Here is a 16,617-nt window from a genome sequence, read left to right on the forward strand (position 1 = left end):
GAGCGTGACAACCGGCCCTGGGGTGCTGGGGCTGAGCCTGTGCTTACGGGCCATCAGCTGGTCCTGCCTCCTGGTCACGAGGGAGCACTAGGCAAGGGGGTGCCAACAGCTGAGGACAGACCCTTTTCCCTTCTTGGCAACACATGGCAGCCACAGTCCCTTCCGATGGCAGGTTGGCGGGGCTACCCCAGTGGCAGAGGCCAGAACGGGGCTCACACTTTGCACTGACCCCTGGCAGGGCCTTCTGACCAAGTTCCAGCCAAGGATGAGAATCCCCTCCCCCCCTCCACTACATGTGTTCTTTGTGGTCTACTGTTTTGCATTGCTACCCAGAAAACAGTGCGCTGAGAGGCTGAGTCTAAAAAAAAAGACTTATTATTGAGGACACAGAAGCCACCAGAGTGAAAAAACAAAAAACATCATTGCAGACGTGGAGACTCGTTCAAAACAAATTCGTACTCCAGAGGCCGTTCACTGGGCACCACCTGGAGAGAGAAGCGGACAAGACGTGTCTGGCGTGTGGTGCCCCTGCCTGGCCTCTGTGTGTCACAGGCTGAGGTTGGTGGGGTGGGGAGGGAGGGCAGGGGTGTGTTCTGTGAGTCCTCAGCATGACTCAGAGACCCCAGGAGTCGGGAAGGGCCTCGGGTCCACAGCGAGGGGATAAGTAGTGGCTGTGGAGAGGAGGCTTCTGCTGAGAAGAGAAAACACAGGCTCCCGAGGACTTTCGGGGGCAAGAGCAGCAACGAGAAGTAAGGTGTGAATTTGCACCAGGGGAAGGCCAGGCTGCCACGGATCCCGGGCTGAGCTTTGTGGGGATTAAAAGCCACCCAAGGCCAAGTGGCCACTGAATGTTCGCTGGGTGCCAGTCCCCGTCCTAAGCGCCTGTGTGTACAGACACAGATGGCTTCACTCCGTCCTCACCACCACCCTCTGAGGTAGACACGGTGGTCTTCGGGCCAGGAGCCTGAAGACACTTGCCCAGGGGCACACATCGGTGAGGTGGGTTTCAAACCGGAGCAGCTGCTTCCTACCCAGGAGTGTACATGCAGCCCCCCACCCCCACCCCCCTGGGCTCCTGATTGGGTAGAGCTGGGAGGAGGGCACTCTCCCCTCTCCCAGGAGACGCCCTTGCTGCTGGCCCCCCATACCCCAGGCTGAGAAGGAAGCAAGGGTCCCCACTCTGTTGCACCCAGAACCATCCGTCAGTGCCCAGGCTCCGTCTCCGTCCCCACCACTAGCCTTGTAGGGATTGGTCTGCTGTGTTAGAGTTTCTTAAACTCATGGAAGACACAAGTGCATGACAGACTCTCAGGGAGCTGGTGGCATCCTCCCCATTTTTCGGGTGGTGAAACAGGTTTAGGAAGGTGAAGTCAGCGACCCTGAATCACACGGGGCTTGGTGTCCTGCGTGCTGGCCCTCACCATGTTCCCCCGAGCAAAGCATTCAGTGAAAACTGGGGCGAGAGAGGTAGACCTTCCCCTGGGAGCCCTGATTCTTTCTGACGAAGGGACAGGGAGCATGGAGGTGGGGACCAGAGGGATGGCTGCAGGTGAGCCTGTTTGCCCTTCCCACCCTGACCAGCTTCTTGTCTTACAAACGCAAATAAACGATGAGTTCGGAACCAGAAGAAAGCAGGAGTGGGGGCCCTGGGAGGCGGATAAGCTCTTGTCTTCATTCAAGGTGGGGAGTGGGCGCAGAACCACAACTGTTTAGAGCTGGGATCAAGCTTCTCCCTCATTTTGCCTTGCCCCCCCCCCCCCGCCTGTCACGGCCCACCCTGCTGTTGCCCCAGAAGCCACTGCGGGCGAGCCAATAGTCCTTGTAATTTGCATCTCAGCAAGTACAGACATACTCGATTTCCTTCTGTGCCTATAGACTCTTGTTAAGTCACATAAAGCCGTTTGCCTTTATAAATCTCCCCAGCAGTGCACTCCCTGGAATAATTATGAGTAATATATATTTGTAGGTTAATTTCATCAGCCCAACTCTAATCAAAAAAATCGACCCCTCCAAGCCCACTCCTCGATAATAACTTCTCCTTCCCTCGTGAGTCTGCAACACTGACGTTTGGGCAGCTTTAGCACGGGGCCGCCGTGGAATGGGGAGGCTTGTGACTAGGACTCAGAGCCGCCTCTGAATCGCCGCCGCGCCCCTTGCTAGTTTGTAAGCCAGGCAAGTTTCCCAGTGCCCTGAGCCTCGGTTTCCGCATCTGCAAAATGAAGATGCTACCTTCCCTCATGAGGCTGTGGAAGTGAAGGGAGCTGTAACTCCCTGGAGGTCAAGTCTATTCCCCCTGGTTGAGGGGAACGATGGCTGGGATGTGACTGGGTTCTTCTCCAAGTGTCCCGTGATTTTAGGGTGTATCTGCCATTGAACACCTTGGCCATCATCCTTGGATTTGGCTAATCACCAAATCAGCCCAAGGCTCTGGGCAGGGATGGGCTGTGCTCGGAATCAGTTCCCTCCTGTATCAGGTCAGCTTTTTGGTTTCGCTTAATTTCTGTGAATGTCCCCAGCTCTCTGTAAAGGCCCTTCCGCCAGCTGGTCTGTTCCTGCTACATCTAATTCACCCCCATTAACCTGCTTGGTCAGCATATCTTTTCATCTCCTGGCTGTGTTTCCAGGAGCGCATCTGCCTGGAGAAAAGCATTTATTATATTTACTTTAACTGGCCCCATTTGGCAAGGCGGTCTGGGATCTCAGCTCAGGAAGAAAACAGCTCTGATTAGTGTGCCCCTGTTTACCGGGCACACTCTTTGCCGTGTGTCCCTTGTCTGCTAAGGTGGCAGATGCTTCCGTGGGGAGCCAGGACACAGCCATCCGGTCTCTGTGTGGCAGCTGTGGTCTCCCCATCTGACACGCCCCACACTGCCAGTTTTCTACCCTCAGGGAAGTCCGCCAGGCAGGTCTTGGGTGGGTGTGTCTGAGCCCCTGGGGGCTCTGTCTGGGCTCCTATCCCCGAGGGGACAGGGCATGCTCCCAGCCAGCCATCATGGTGACCTTGACCATTGTCTTAGAGCACCATCATCTCTCCCCTTGATTCCAGTACAGCCTGGTGACCAATCTCTGCCTCTGGCCTTGACCCCGCGTCCCTTCCCCACTGCAGCTGCGCAAACCTAGGCGTTGCGTCCCCTTCTTTAGAATCCCTCAGTGGCCCCCACCCCCATTCTACATAGGGTGTAAAGGCCTGAACGTGCTCTCACCTTGTCAATGACTTTTGTCACCTATGCCCCAGTCACAGTGAACATTTACAGTTCCATCCCCCCATCCCTCCACTGCTCATCTAGAACCTGGTAAGCACCAGACACTGTGCTAGACGCTGGGGAACCAATGATGAGCAACAGCAAACACGGTCCCCCTCCCACAGAGCTTTAGGTTGAGGGCGGACAGTGACAACTGAACCATCACGCCACAAGTGTGCAATGACAGAGTGAGGGGTGCTGGGAGAAGGGGGTAACCAGGGAGATGAGGCTGCAGGATAGATGACCGGACTTCGCCTGGGAACCAGGCAGGCTCCCCAAAAGGGACAAGTGAACTGAGAGCTGAGAGCGAGGCAGACATAACTCACGAAGAGGGTGGTAGGCGAGCCGGAGACTCAGCAGGAACCGCATGGAAGCCCTGCCGCCAGAGGGGGAAGGTGTTTGAGGGACAGAGAGAGGTGCGCCCGTGGGCCTGGAGCCCAGGGAGCGCCAGGGCACACGGGAGGGATGATGTGAGGGAGACGGCAGGAAGACCAGGCAGGGCCGTGTGGGCTCTGCTGTGGCCTGGGGTTTATCCCGAGAGCAGAGGAGTCCCTGAAATGCAGGTGCATGGATGGCAAGATGAGAAATGTAAGACCAGACGTGACAGTAGCTTAGGCCAGCTGGCTGCGTGCAGTGGAGAGCAGCAGACACACGTGGTGTGACAGGTACTCGAGAGATTAAATCAGCAGCATCGGGTGTGGCCGGGTGTGGGGCAGGTGGGCTGGGGAGAGCGCCGTGAGGGTGCAGGCTGGGGAGCCAGGGCTCACTCACCGTCGAGGGTGGCTCTGGTGGTTGGACCCGTGGCCTCGGGGACCAGCAGTTCATGGTACTGCTCGCCCGCCAGGGTGCTGTACACGACCTTGTACTCCTGGACCTCCGCTTCGCTGTTGTCCCATTCGAGGTCAAGGCTGGTTGCCGTGCGGGAGTCGACCCGTAGATTCTTGGGGGCGTCAATCTCTACAAAGAGTCAGGCATCACCAAGGTCACGCGGGGTGACGTGCGTTCTTTGCGCATCTTGAACCCAAACACACTCTGTGGTGACAGCCCACACCTCCTGACACTCTGTCTCACATGTGAGGCAGACACTGGGGCAGCCCCTCAGCCAGGCCAGCCGCGGGCAGCACGGAGACTTTTACTAGGAGTTCGATACCCACGCTTTCCCTCTTCCCCATGTCCATTCGGAGTTTCCAGTGGTGTTCTAGAAATTTAAACTGAACCCTTTGCATCATAAGCTTGAAACCAAGCAAGGAGCACCCCGGGAGGAGGAAATCAGAGACAGGGTGCACAGGATTGAGATCGGCTAGCGGGACATCAAACCTGACCTTGGGCACAAGGAGCACAGCCAAGGGCAAGGTTTTGAGGTGGCCTTCCCCTGGCTTACCTGCACAGATGCTGCTGAGAGGTCTGCAGGCTAGAAAATGCTTTAGGCCGGCGTTGGCAAAAGTAGGTTTGTAACTGTTGGTATGGGGAAATACATCATGCAAGAATAAATGACAATATAAGCATAAACTGTCTCATGCGACGTGGTGGAAAGGCCATGGGCTCTGGCCTCAGTTTGAGCCCCGGCTCTACCGCTCGCTGTAGTGGGACTGTGGGCAAATCTTGTCACCTCACTGGGCCTGGATGGCCATGTCTGTAAAATGGGCTAATAATACCGACATGGTAGTTGCTGTTGTACAGATTGTACAGACAATGCAAATGCAGCGCATGACACGGTGCCTGGTGTCAAAATAGGTGCCCAAGCCCTGGGCAGACTTTCGGTTGCCTCCAAAGCTCTTTCTGGGTCCCAACAACACGCTTGCTCTCTGGGGACCAGCAGGTCCAATGCCGTGAGGAGACCACCTCCTTTGAGGCCTCTCTCACAACCCTGGGGGCTGCGTCATCTCAGGCTCATTTTGGCAGAAAGAACACAATTTACAGGGTTACCCTGTAGTAGGCACAAAAAACAAAGAAAACCCTGTCACCTACCAAGTTCTAAATAGGTCTTGTCTTTGAGACAAGGATTTAACTTGGGTGTGGCCCAGTGTTTGTTCCCAGGGAACCTGACGTAGGCTGCTTTGATCTGCGACGGCCAGGCAAGTGTCCCCCAGCTGTTCTTGGGGAAGCCGTGGGTGTGTGACTCCGTCTGCAGGTGCTCCGGAGGGAAGAGTGCTCCATTCAGTGATGTGAATTGGGTGAATCTTGAGGCAGATTTGTGTGCCTGCAGCTTCTTTCCCTGAGAATGGCGCCTTGCTCAGTGTGGCCTCAGCACACGGAGACGTGCGTGGGCGCTGCTCCTCCAGCGCGACGGTGGAGAGAGGGGCTCGGATCAGGAGGCCACTCCACACTGCGCGCCACTCGGTCTCCTACCAGAGGACGGGCTGGGATGAGGCGCTGCCCTGAGCTTGGGGTCTGTGGCCTGAACGGGACGGACGGAGGCAGAGTGAGTGAGGGCTGTGGCTATGGCTGAGTCCTGCACCGAAGGGCTCTTCAAAAGCGTCAGACCTTGAAAATAATGGTTTTTGTTTTCTGGTTGTTTTGTTATTTTGTTTTTGTTTTGCCTGAAGGCCTGTGCCCTATGAAGAGGGGCCAGTGTCCTCTTTGAAGGGACCAGACGGTTCCAGTGTTGGTCAAGCCCAGGGATGAGGGCTTGTTGGGGGATCGGGGTGGGGAGCCTTTGGACTGGGTGGGGTGAAATGGTTAGTGCCCCAGGGAACCAGTCTAAAGCCTGACCTCTGGGAGGGGCAGCTGAAAGGCACCCCTCTGGGGGTGAGCTGGGCTGGTCCCTGCAACCTGTCTGCAAGCCAGGGGCGAAGCAAGGACCGATGTCCAGTGGGGACCCCAGGGAGGAACTTGGGGCTCTGGACGTGGTACCAGCCACGTCTAGTCTCCAAAATACGGAGCAGGTTCAGCAATTTTCCTGCTGGACACCTGCCTCTTGCTTCCTATTACCGACTCCCAGGCGTGGCCCGCTGGCTCTGTGGGGTCGGGCCCTGCCTGCTTCTCAGACACCACGCCGCAGTGCCGGCCCCTGTGCTCACTGAGCCCAGCTGCCCTGCCTTTGTCCCCGCCCCTGACACACGCCGAGCTGATTCCCGCCTCAGGGCCTTCGCATGGGCCGCTGCCTTTGCCTGGAAGGCTCTTCCTGGGTCCTCACATGGCTTCGATCGCATTGGTGTTGATTAAAACTTCGAGTCCTGGGAGGGGTGTTTCTGAGCTGCTTCCTCTCCATCATCTGTTTTACTTCCCCACATAACATTCATGAGTGACGTGGCCCTGCGTGTTTCTTTTCTTTCTCCTTGTCCAGCTTCCCGGCCAGAAGGTGACTCCTAAGAACTGGGTTCTTGTTGGCCATGTTTATTCCGGAGCCTCAGCGCGTACGCAGGGCAGTGGGTGGCATCTGGCAGGTGCTCGGTGGGTACCTGCAAAGTGACTGAGAGGGTGCTGTTGGGTCTCTGTCGGGTCTGTGCCCCGAGAGCCACCAGAAGAGTCTGGCTAAAAATCTCAGCTGCAGGGTGAACGCAGCCGGTCCTGGCTGGGAGGCAGGTGCCACTGAGTTAGAAGGTGGAGGAGGATCTCAGTGTGCAATCGTTGAGGACAGGGGCGTGGCCCCAGCTGTTGCGACTTGGGCCTCATGTGTTTGTTTCCTAGGGCCGCTGTGACCACCCCCCCTGCCCAAAGATGGGAGGTGGCTGACGCAGTGGGAATGTATTGTCCCGTGGGCTGGAAGTCTGAGCTGGCAGGGCCGCTTCCCTGTGGGGCCTGTGTGGGAGAATCTGCACCGAGCCTCTCCCTGGTGGCTTGCTGGCCTCCCTCGGGCACAGAGGGTCCCAGGAATTCCCAGAAACTAAAACCCAAGCCGCGGTGGGGCAGGGCAAGTCCCACACGGGCTGCTGGGTTTCCTCTGGCTCGCATTTGGTCTCTCTCTCTCTCTCTCTCTCTCTCTCTCTCTCTCGTTGGCCTCGGTGGGTTTCCGTCAGGGGTCCGCCTTTCCAGAGCAGCTCTAAGACCCAGGCAAACATCCCGCTTGCCAGGCCGGAAGCCGATCTCTGTTTTAATTGCCTGTGCAATTAGTGTGCACCTGGTATTGAGGCTCTTACCTGGGAAAGCACTTCAGCTAATTTGAACTTAAGCTGAGTTCTGAAACGACCAAGGCCCCACCTTGAGGGACCGGGCACTCTTACCCCACAGCCGGCAACTGCCAGCCCCCGGCCTGGAGGGCTGGTGGGCAAAGCTGCTCACGTGCCCCCACCTCCACAGCCCCCTCCACCTGGAGCAGAGTGGGGCAGGCGGGAGGTGCGGTCACCAACCCCCCAGGCAGGCGGCAGTGAACCAGACGATCAGGTGGCAATGAACCGAGCCGCAGGGGGAGCTTCCAGGAAGCGGAAGGCGATAGTCTTGGGATTTTTCCGGGCCTCCAGCCAAACCTGCCTCCACCTTGTCAACGTGGACGTCCTGCATTTGCTTTCCATCCCCTCTCACGCCTGGCCGAACTCCTTATCCAGGCAAAGCACAAAGAAACCACTTTTCAAACAAAAACTGCTTTCCAGTTTAGACGGAACGCAGCACCTGCGGCCCACGGGGCACCCCGCACCCCGAGCAGGTGGAGTTGCGGGGCCGGCACAGGCTGGCCTTGAACTCACCACGGACAGACACCCTGTGAGGTCGTTCCCCACGCTGGGCCCCAAGCAGGCCGGGTCAGGAGAGCGAGAAGGGAAGGCAGTGGGCAGAATTTAGTTTCTGCGTTTGGGAGGCGTGTGCTCAGTCACCAGGCTGCCAGGGCGTGTTTGGTGACAAACTGCCCTGCACCCTGGGTGTAGGATGGAGTCCGGGACCAGGGCTGGAGAGGACTCCCGAGGGGGTGTCTGTCAGAATCAGGACCTGCCTCACACTTCGTCAGCGTCCACACTCGCTTTTCTTAAGGGGGAAGCCTGTTCCCCTTCCCGATGTTCGCGCGCACGCGCGTTAGGGGAAGCCCCGTGATAAGACTCTGGGCCTCAGTGGCTCTCACACTGGAGAGGATGGACGTAGCTCGGTGGTGAGTTTCTCAGCAGGCCCTGGGCATGGCCCTTCTGGTCCCCTCTCTTGTGGGGGCCCCTGCCCCCAGGCCTCAGGCCTCTGCTTCTTCCTCTGTGCTGTACGTCCAAACTGCCACTGCAGGGGGGACCTGCCCAGGCCCACAGGGCGTCAGGGTGCAAGCCCACCAGGCTCTAATGCTCAGCGACACGCTCCAACCCAGGGGAGCACCTTTTGGCCTCCATCTGCCTTAGTACCCACAGGTAGGGGACGGGGGAGCTGTTTATTGCACCCCCCCGCCACTCTACAGTAGGCTCTTAGCCTCCAGTTCAGGCAGGATGCTTGAATGAGAGATTCCCCTTGAACAGTCCCCCATCAGAAGACGCTGGTCCTTAGCTCTTGCAGATGCCAGCAGCTTCCTTGCATCCCTGGGACAGCGGGGAGCTGGCAGAGACACTCCTCGGTGTGTGACCTCGACAGGGCAGAGGGGCCGAGACTGAGAACCTGGGTTCGATAGAGACTCACAATCAGAGCCCAGGTCCCTGCAGACCTGGCTCCAGTGCCGGGAAGCCCGCCTTCGGGTGGTGCCTGTCCTGTCTGCCCACCAGCTGGCCAGTGTGGGCTCTGAGGGTCGGGGAAGCAGGTCCCTGTGAGGTCTGGCCTTTCCCGTCTGTTGGTGAAGCTCTTGAGGAGTCCCAACAGCCTTGGTGGGGGGGGTGGTTGGCACAAGCAGACAGGCAACACCTTCGTGGGCTCTCTCCAGCCTGCTGGCTGTGGGAGCCAGACATCCCGTTAGCCTTAGAGACTGTGCTTACAAACGGCTGTGAGAGTCCCAGAACCTCAGGCAGAGCTGGCTGCCAGGGGCCAGGAGGGGCTTTGTGCAAATCCAAGGGGTGCCACTGAGGTGAAGCCATCATGGCGAAGCCATCGCGATGGATTTACAGAGTTATTGCAACCATTTCTGTAAACAGCAATACCGACGCCTCTCCCCAGAACTCTCCCTAAGTTGCCACTGGGCCTTGTAATATGAATGTGCAACTGTCTTCAAGACAAAGCCTTCATTTTACAAATGGGAACTCCGAGACCCTGGGCTGAGACTTGGATCAGGCCACCAGCCTGGCTGGTGACATGAGTGGACATGAATGCGTGCTCCGAGGATGAGTGTGTCCCTGTTACCCTGCAGTATCAGCAGGGGGCCCCAGGACGTTTCGTGTCTTGCAGTGTCTGTGCTGACGTGGCTGCCCCAGCGCGTGTCACCTTGCTCCCGGACACCCCTCTGGCCCCAACTACACCCCCGCCAGCTGGCTCCTCCCCGGCCCCTCTGCGTACCACAGCCTCACCTGTTGTGAACTGGGTGGTCGTGGCCTCGCTCTCGTTGGCCCCGCGGATGGCACTGACCCACACCTGGTAGCGGGAGCCGGGCCGCAGGGCCTGGACTGAGTACTGGCTCAGGGGGGGCTGCAGCCGGAAGGTGGTCTTCCCGCCTTCCCCGCCCACCAAGCCGTACTTCAAGAGGATGAAGTCGACTTTGGCTCGAGGGGGAGTCCACTCCACGAAGGCCACGGTGTCGGAGACATCTCGTACCAAGATCTGGGTGGGCCCATCGATGACTGAAAGGGTCAGACAGAAACAGAAGTTGGAGCCGTGAGCGTTCCAGCCCAGGGCTCCCCCTCCTCCTTCCATTAGCCTGGCCAGTGAGGGAGCGGATGCGCGTTACTACCCCATGTCACAGATGGGCAAACAGGCACAGTCAGAAGAGAGCTCTTTCCCAAGGACACAATTGGGCCACGGGGTGACAGGCCCTGGTACTCAGGGCTCCTGAACTTTGCTGTGACCGGGCTGTGGTTTTCCAGTCCTGTCACTCCCAGTTTGGGTGGCGGGGGCTGGCGGGGGGCACTTCCTGGCTTGAGGCGGCCAGTGCCACTCTGGCTGCAGATCAGGGGACAGAGCACGGAGACCCAAGCTTCTGGCCTGAGCCCCACTGCCCAGCTCTGAGGGAAGATCTGTGAGTTATCAGCCTATCTGAACACGGGAGACCGCCAGCTTGGCCGCCACACAGGGCGTCGTAAGAACCCAAAAGGGGCCCCTGCTCAGCAGTAGGAGCAACTCAGTCATCCCAGCTGCCAGGACACCACCGACACCCAACAGACGTTTGTATTTGCAGCATGAAATGTGCCTTCTGGGGAACTCGGTCTCCTAAAAAAAAAAAAAAAAAAAACCCCAGTTTTGGAGCAGTCTCTGTTTTCCCAACCAACCTGTTCTCACAGATTCCTGAGCCAGAAGGACCCTGCAGTCACACCTAAGTCCCTCCGAGTCACTCAGCATCTTCCCTCCTGAGCCCTGGCCTCTGGCACGAAGTCGCTGAGCAGACACTGTTGTGGAATGGTGTGACACTAGGAAACCTGGCTGGTTTCCTGGGGGGCCACCATTCATGGCTCCTGCACCCACTTGGGGCCCTGTTCCTGTGGAATTCGGTGGTGCAGGTGGGGCAAGGTGAGAGAATGGAGACAGAAACTAGGAGGAGGGAGGACTTGGGGAAGAGCATGGAGACTGGTCTTCTCCACCGTGGTACGCTGCCTGGCCAACATGCTCCTCCTTCTCTGAATGACTACTCATTATATTCTAAAAACAGGCCCCGTTTCCTTCCGTGTTTCCATTTCAGTCTGTGACGGCAGCTTTCTGACTGGAGCGGATTCACATTAATACTCTTCAAGGATGCGGAATTAGAACCGGGGACTCTGGTTCCCTGGTGAGCTGAACTTGGACCATGAGAGTGGCTGTGGCCATTCTCTAGGGTATTCACACATCAATGTCAAGTGAGACAGAGAAAGAGGAGAGAGAGAGGGAACGGGGCTGGGAGCTGGTTGCAAGGGGTCCCAACCATGTGATCAGGGGGTTGAACTTTCAGCCCCAGCCTTGACCGCTGGTCCCTCGATCAGTTGGGCCCCTGTACTGAAGCCTCCGTAAAAACCCGGCAGGACTGGGTTCAGGGAGCTTCCGCATGCCCCTGTGTCAACCACGCCCAAACTCCACCCGGAACAGGCTCCTTTGACCGGGACCTCTTCTTCTGTGTCTCTTCATTTCCTTGTTGATTTGTGTCCTTTAATAATATCCTTTGTAATGAACCGGCGACCTAGTGAGCAAGCGGGTTTCCTGAGTTCTGTGTGCTGCTCTAGCAAATTAACTGAACCCAGAGAGCGGGGCATGGGACCCGCCAACCTGTAGCCAGTCACTCAGAAGCACAGTGACAGCATGGACTTGCGACTGCCGTCTGAAGTGGAGGACAGTCCTGTGGGACTGAGTCCCCAACTCTCTGGGTGGGGTGTCAGAATCCAGGTGAATTACGGGATACCGGGCTGACGTCGCAGAGAGCTGCTTGGTGTGGGGAGTCCCCTCTCCCTCCCCCACTGGAGTTGGGGACAGACTTTCAGGAGCAAATATACAGAGAGAAGCAGAAATGGGTGACTTTGGGGTGCTTTTAGACAGAGAGAGTAATGCGATTCCTGACTTTCCATTTTTCTGGTTCAAGTCTTTAGGGAGCTCAGATGCATGTCTGGCCCCAGGGGGTTCCCTGAGAGCCTGTCCTTCCAGTAAATTCTCTTTCCCTTCAGCTGGTAAAGAAAGATTTCTTCCCTGCTACCAGAGAGTCTTGACTAAGACCAACTCTGTAGTCAGCCCCCCCGGCCCGCCTCCTGAGTGGTCTCAGCCTGACCTTGAGCCCCTCAGTTTTGCCCAGTTGGGCCTTTCCCAGGTCCCCCCACCTTCCTTCTGGGTCTAGCCCAGGCCTGTTCTCTCTTAAGCAGCTTAGGATTTGGGGTCTAGCGCCAGCCAAAACGAAAATCACGGGACCATTTTGGTGCCACCTGGTTTGGGGTTGAAGTTTTGTTTTTCCTATTTGGGGCAATCATGTGATTGAACAGAACACATCCAGATGTTTTCAGCATGCTGAATTTAGTGGCTTTAGATAACTTGGGCCTTTTGAAATTCTATTTAATCTTGAGCTGGGGAAATGGTCTCCTAGCTGCTGTATCAGCATAATGCCTGGAACAAGTAGACACTCAATAAATGGGTGTTAAAAAAGTGGAAGGAATGGATATTCCTCTCTATCCAGGAGAAGGGACTGAAGTTCTCATTGGGGGCATGGGGGGAGATGTCACAGAAACTCAGGTGACCTTGGGAGGCTTTTGTCCTGTAACTCTTCCCATCCCCCAAACCCCAGTCTTAATGGACTGCCCCTATTTAGAAGGCGGTGGTTCGCCAGAGTGCTCTCGCCGCAGGAGGTCTTGTAATTTGCATTCCCAAAACGACCTGCAGGGAAGAAGCCAGTGGGAGGGCCTGATGAGGAGACAGAGCTTCGCAGGAGGGGGCTGGTGTAGGTCAGACCTTAGCAGGAGGAAATAATTAAACAATCATTTTCTAAAAACAGCAGGCAAGGTTGGGGAGCCAACGGTATTTTCTGAGGCCAGTCTTGGATTCTGCCTTTCCTTGGCCACTTGGTTGAGCTATCTCATTCCAGTAGGGAAGTGTCAGCTCACTTTCAACTTGGGCCCCGATGTCTAAACAAACACAAGTCCCGCTCACTTGCAAAGTGAGCTGGGATGAATCCTCTTCCTCCCATTTCTTTTCATGGCTCTGTACGCAAAGCCAAAATGTCAATTAGGACATTTTTCTGAACTGGAAAAAAAATTCTCCCTTGCTTTACCACACATTTCTAGATCTGGAACTTGGAATTTTCACCTTAAGAAACTTCCAAACCTGAAAAATCCTGCAAACTTTGTAAAAATGGGGTCTGAGGAAAGGCTAAGGAGGGTTGGACTGTCTTCAGTGCGTGCGGCTCGTGGTCTGGAAGAAAAACACTCTGCAACTACGATGCTCTCCGGGTCCCCCCACTGCCCCCGCCTTGAGCCACCTCCTCCTTGCAGTCTTTGGTTTGCTAGTCATCTTCCTCACTGTCCAGTCACGGGAACGGCTGGGGGCCCTGACATGCTCCACGTCAGAAAGGAGAATCCACGCTCCTTCAGGCTCCAGGTGACCTTGGGGAGCTCTGGCTCGCGGCACCCGGGAGACCCCCACAGAGCACTTCCAGGTTTTGTGGCTATGGAGTCCCTTCCCAAACATATTTGAATTAGAACACTGGTTTAAAAGCCTGTTGTTTGGGGGAAGGACAGTACCCTTCTTAAAGCACAAACTCTTGACCGACTGTAGAAAACGTAGAGCAGATAAGCATGAGGCTGCCTGGGTCGGAGGGGTGACGGGAGTCCCTGGCCCAGCACTCGAATGGATCCTAATCTGATTCCACAATAGCTTCAAACCAGTGTTTTTTAGACGGAGCACAAACCCCTGTGCCTGATGCTGTTTAGTTGGGACCCAACGAGCGAAGCAGGAGTCACTAACGCAGCCTGTCTCATGTCACAGCGCCGGGGCTCCCCTTCCTGGCCAGCTCACCCTTTGTCCGGGACCCATGACTGGCTCTCTTCGGTGCCGATTGCTGTTTATAAAAACCAAAGCTATACCAGTGCATACCTGTCTCGTTCACGGACAGGGAAAGCTGCTTACCCTTCGAATCTGTCCTCCCATCCATACTATGAGGGCCCCAAAGGCTACCAGGTGCTATTTATAACTTTTGAAAACGGCGTGGCGAGGGCACACAGATATGTATCATATTTACTAATTCGTAGCATTCAGGCTGAACAGCCTTTGCTAGCCAAGGAAACAACACGGCAACACACGGCACAGTTAACGAACCGTGTGTAATGGTCTTGCACGAGCTGACCTGTGGGCAGGACAAAACAGACTTCAGCTGTCACCTTGAATAGTGACCCCAGCCCTACTGGCTGGGTTTTCATGACGAGTTTCCTGCGCTCTCCCTTCTAAGCGTGTTCTCTGAGCACATGTGAATGATGTACCAGGCAACACAGTACAGTTCCTTCCCGTGCTTCATCTAACTTAATCCCCGGGCCGGCTCAGGGAAGGGGGTGTTACTGTGTGTCGCTGTAGAGTGAACTAAGGTTTGGGAAGGGTTGGATGACTTTCTCCCGATCTCTCAGTGGGTCCCAAAGCTCAGATAGATACGTGGGGCTGATGAATGAGACCTTCCAATGAGTAAGACTGGCAGCAACTCGCTGGAAATCGTAACAGAGAATTTCCCGCCGGACTACTCCCCCGGATGTCTGGGCTTGTGAGGAGAAGCAAGCAGGAGGGTGTTCAGCCCAGCATCCGGGAGGGTAGCAGCTCCATCTCCAGGCACCAGGATTGTTCTCAGCTCTGGGGGAAATCCTAGCTCCCCCACCTCTGTCCAGCTCTAGGGCAAGTCTGCAGTCCCTCCTCCTGAGTGAGCCAGCGGCACCCGCGGAGGAGGGCGGGAGGCACTCACCCGTGGAGACGCTGGCCGAGGTGGGAGGGCTCCGGGCCTGCTCCTTCAGAGCCACCACGTTGACGATGTACTCCTCCCCAGGCTTCAGTCCCGTCTGGTTGAAGGAGGTGACATCGCTGGGGAGCTGGGCGATCACCCCTCCTTCATTGTTCTGGGCGGAGGGGGAAGCAGAGAAAGCAAACGAAAAATCACTGCGAGAGAAAGGCGTCCCACTGCTTGTGACTCGTGAGTTAAAAATCAGGGCTGCTCCTCTTCCCTCCATGAGGACAGCAAGTGTCTGGGGGCAGGGAGGACTCCCAACAGGCTCGGCGGGAAGGCCGCTTCTCTCAGGGGATTTGGCAGGTGGGGAAAGTCCATTTTCAAGAACATTTCTTTGGCCTTTCCCGAGTCTACTGAGTTTGCTAATAAAAATTGGTCAGTAGGCTGGCTCTTGCCAAAGATGGAATGTTTGATGGTTCGAGTTGGCATCCATCAGACTTGGGGGCATTTATCACGTGGTTGCACGAGTAGTGGGTGTGTGTAAACAGCTCTGTGTACACCCACAACACTTGCCAAACTAAGACATTTCCAGGGTTTTTTTTTTAATGAGCCAGAGCTATTTTATGCCTGGAGTTTCTCGTGGTGTTACTCTGGGTGCGAATTCATCAATGTCTTGTTTCCTCCTCACCCTAACGAGTTAGAGGTCTGTGCCGCAACCAACTGTAGGTGCAGGGAGGGGGGAAAGGCAGCATGGAACAGAAAATAATGCAGAGGAGAGAGGAAGGAGCCAACCCGGTAGGAGGGAAAGTAGGAAAGATCAGTGCGATGATGCCGGGCCCCAGATTTATTACCTCCCTCCCTCCCCGTCTGTCTGTTCGCACACACCTTCTGTGAGTCCCTGAAAATGGTGGCGCCAAGAGGCCTGTTCTGTGACACTGTCCCTCTCCCCTATTCCTTGGGCTCTCTTCCTGCTGCCTGGAGTGCCATACATGAACTCCACAGCCATCCTCCCAGAATCAGTGTGGAAAACGCCGCCCAGTGGCCTGGGCCTATAGATCACATTCATTCTATGCAGCCGTGTGTTGGACCTTGGCATGCCCTAGCCAGCCCTTATTTTTCACAGGTTGAATGTAAACCAGGCAAAGCTGGCATCGTGTTTTCTGCCTGGGCAGTAGGGTTCCACGATTCTCTCTGCTTTGTGGTACACCCACCTGCCCGCTACACTTTACCGGCCACTTGAACACAAGTAAGACAGCGAATGAAGTATTGCATACAGTGTTGTTTGGACCTATTGAACTTGTGATGGCAGGATCGCCCACGAGAGGGGGGTGCATCCTGGTGCAGGGGACACAGCCTTGGAGTAGGCAGTAGACACCGGGTTCCTGGATCAAGCCTGCCATCGACTAGCTGTCTCAGTTCAAGTTCACAGAGCCTTGTCTCTATAAAGGATACAGATTGGATGTAAAATGAAGGGTCTACTCTGTGAACTTGAAGGTCTTTTGTAGCTCCAATGGCCCATGCCTGTAAGAATGGTGAAGTCACAGTCTTGTTAGCCAAAAATGTGTCATGTACCATTAAGTCTGATGAATGACTGGAAAAACGCTCTTTGATATTGAAAGATGAAGCCAGAGGGAAGGAGCGTGATTCGACATTATGGCCCATGAGTCATGGAGTTAGGAAGGACAGCAGCAGGCTCAGCCAGTCCGAGAAAACCAGAACAAGTCAGGGACCTCTGGCAACTCAGGAGCGTTAGTTTTAGGATGAAGAAAACTAAACACTACTTTAGAGAATAGAAGGGAATCTTGGGATACTTTTAACTCAAAGACTGATTGTGGAATTTGTTCAAGGAAAATTGTTCTCCATTCACAGGTTATAGAAGGTGTTTCTGTGGTAGGCCCCTCGCCTTTAGAGGTTGAGGCCTGGTAAGCTGACTTTTGGCACCTCTGTGGGCCCGAACAAAGCTGGGGGCCAACCACGTGGCTGGTGTAGGTGGACTTTCTCTGCGTCCCAAAGACCACCCCCAGCTGT

At 55.8% G+C, this 16,617-nt stretch overlaps 1 protein-coding gene across 3 annotated transcripts in view; it reads right to left on the reverse strand.

The window, feature by feature from the left end:
• The window catches only part of TNR (tenascin R), a 153,309-nt gene that overhangs the window by 34,292 nt on the left and 102,400 nt on the right, over positions 1 to 16,617 (reverse strand). For all 3 annotated transcript variants that reach the window (XM_037035142.1, XM_037035141.1, XM_037035143.1), the window contains 3 exons: positions 14,611 to 14,761; positions 9,578 to 9,847; positions 4,014 to 4,199 (listed from right to left, as the gene is read on the reverse strand). In XM_037035142.1, coding sequence (XP_036891037.1) covers positions 4,014 to 4,199; positions 9,578 to 9,847; positions 14,611 to 14,761 — 607 coding nt within the window. The remainder of the gene's footprint in view (positions 1 to 4,013; positions 4,200 to 9,577; positions 9,848 to 14,610; positions 14,762 to 16,617) is intronic.

This window comes from Sturnira hondurensis, unplaced genomic scaffold, assembly GCF_014824575.4.
Source record: "Sturnira hondurensis isolate 20B ecotype Veracruz unplaced genomic scaffold, ASM1482457v3 Scaffold0022215, whole genome shotgun sequence".
Lineage (NCBI taxonomy): Eukaryota > Metazoa > Chordata > Mammalia > Chiroptera > Phyllostomidae > Sturnira > Sturnira hondurensis.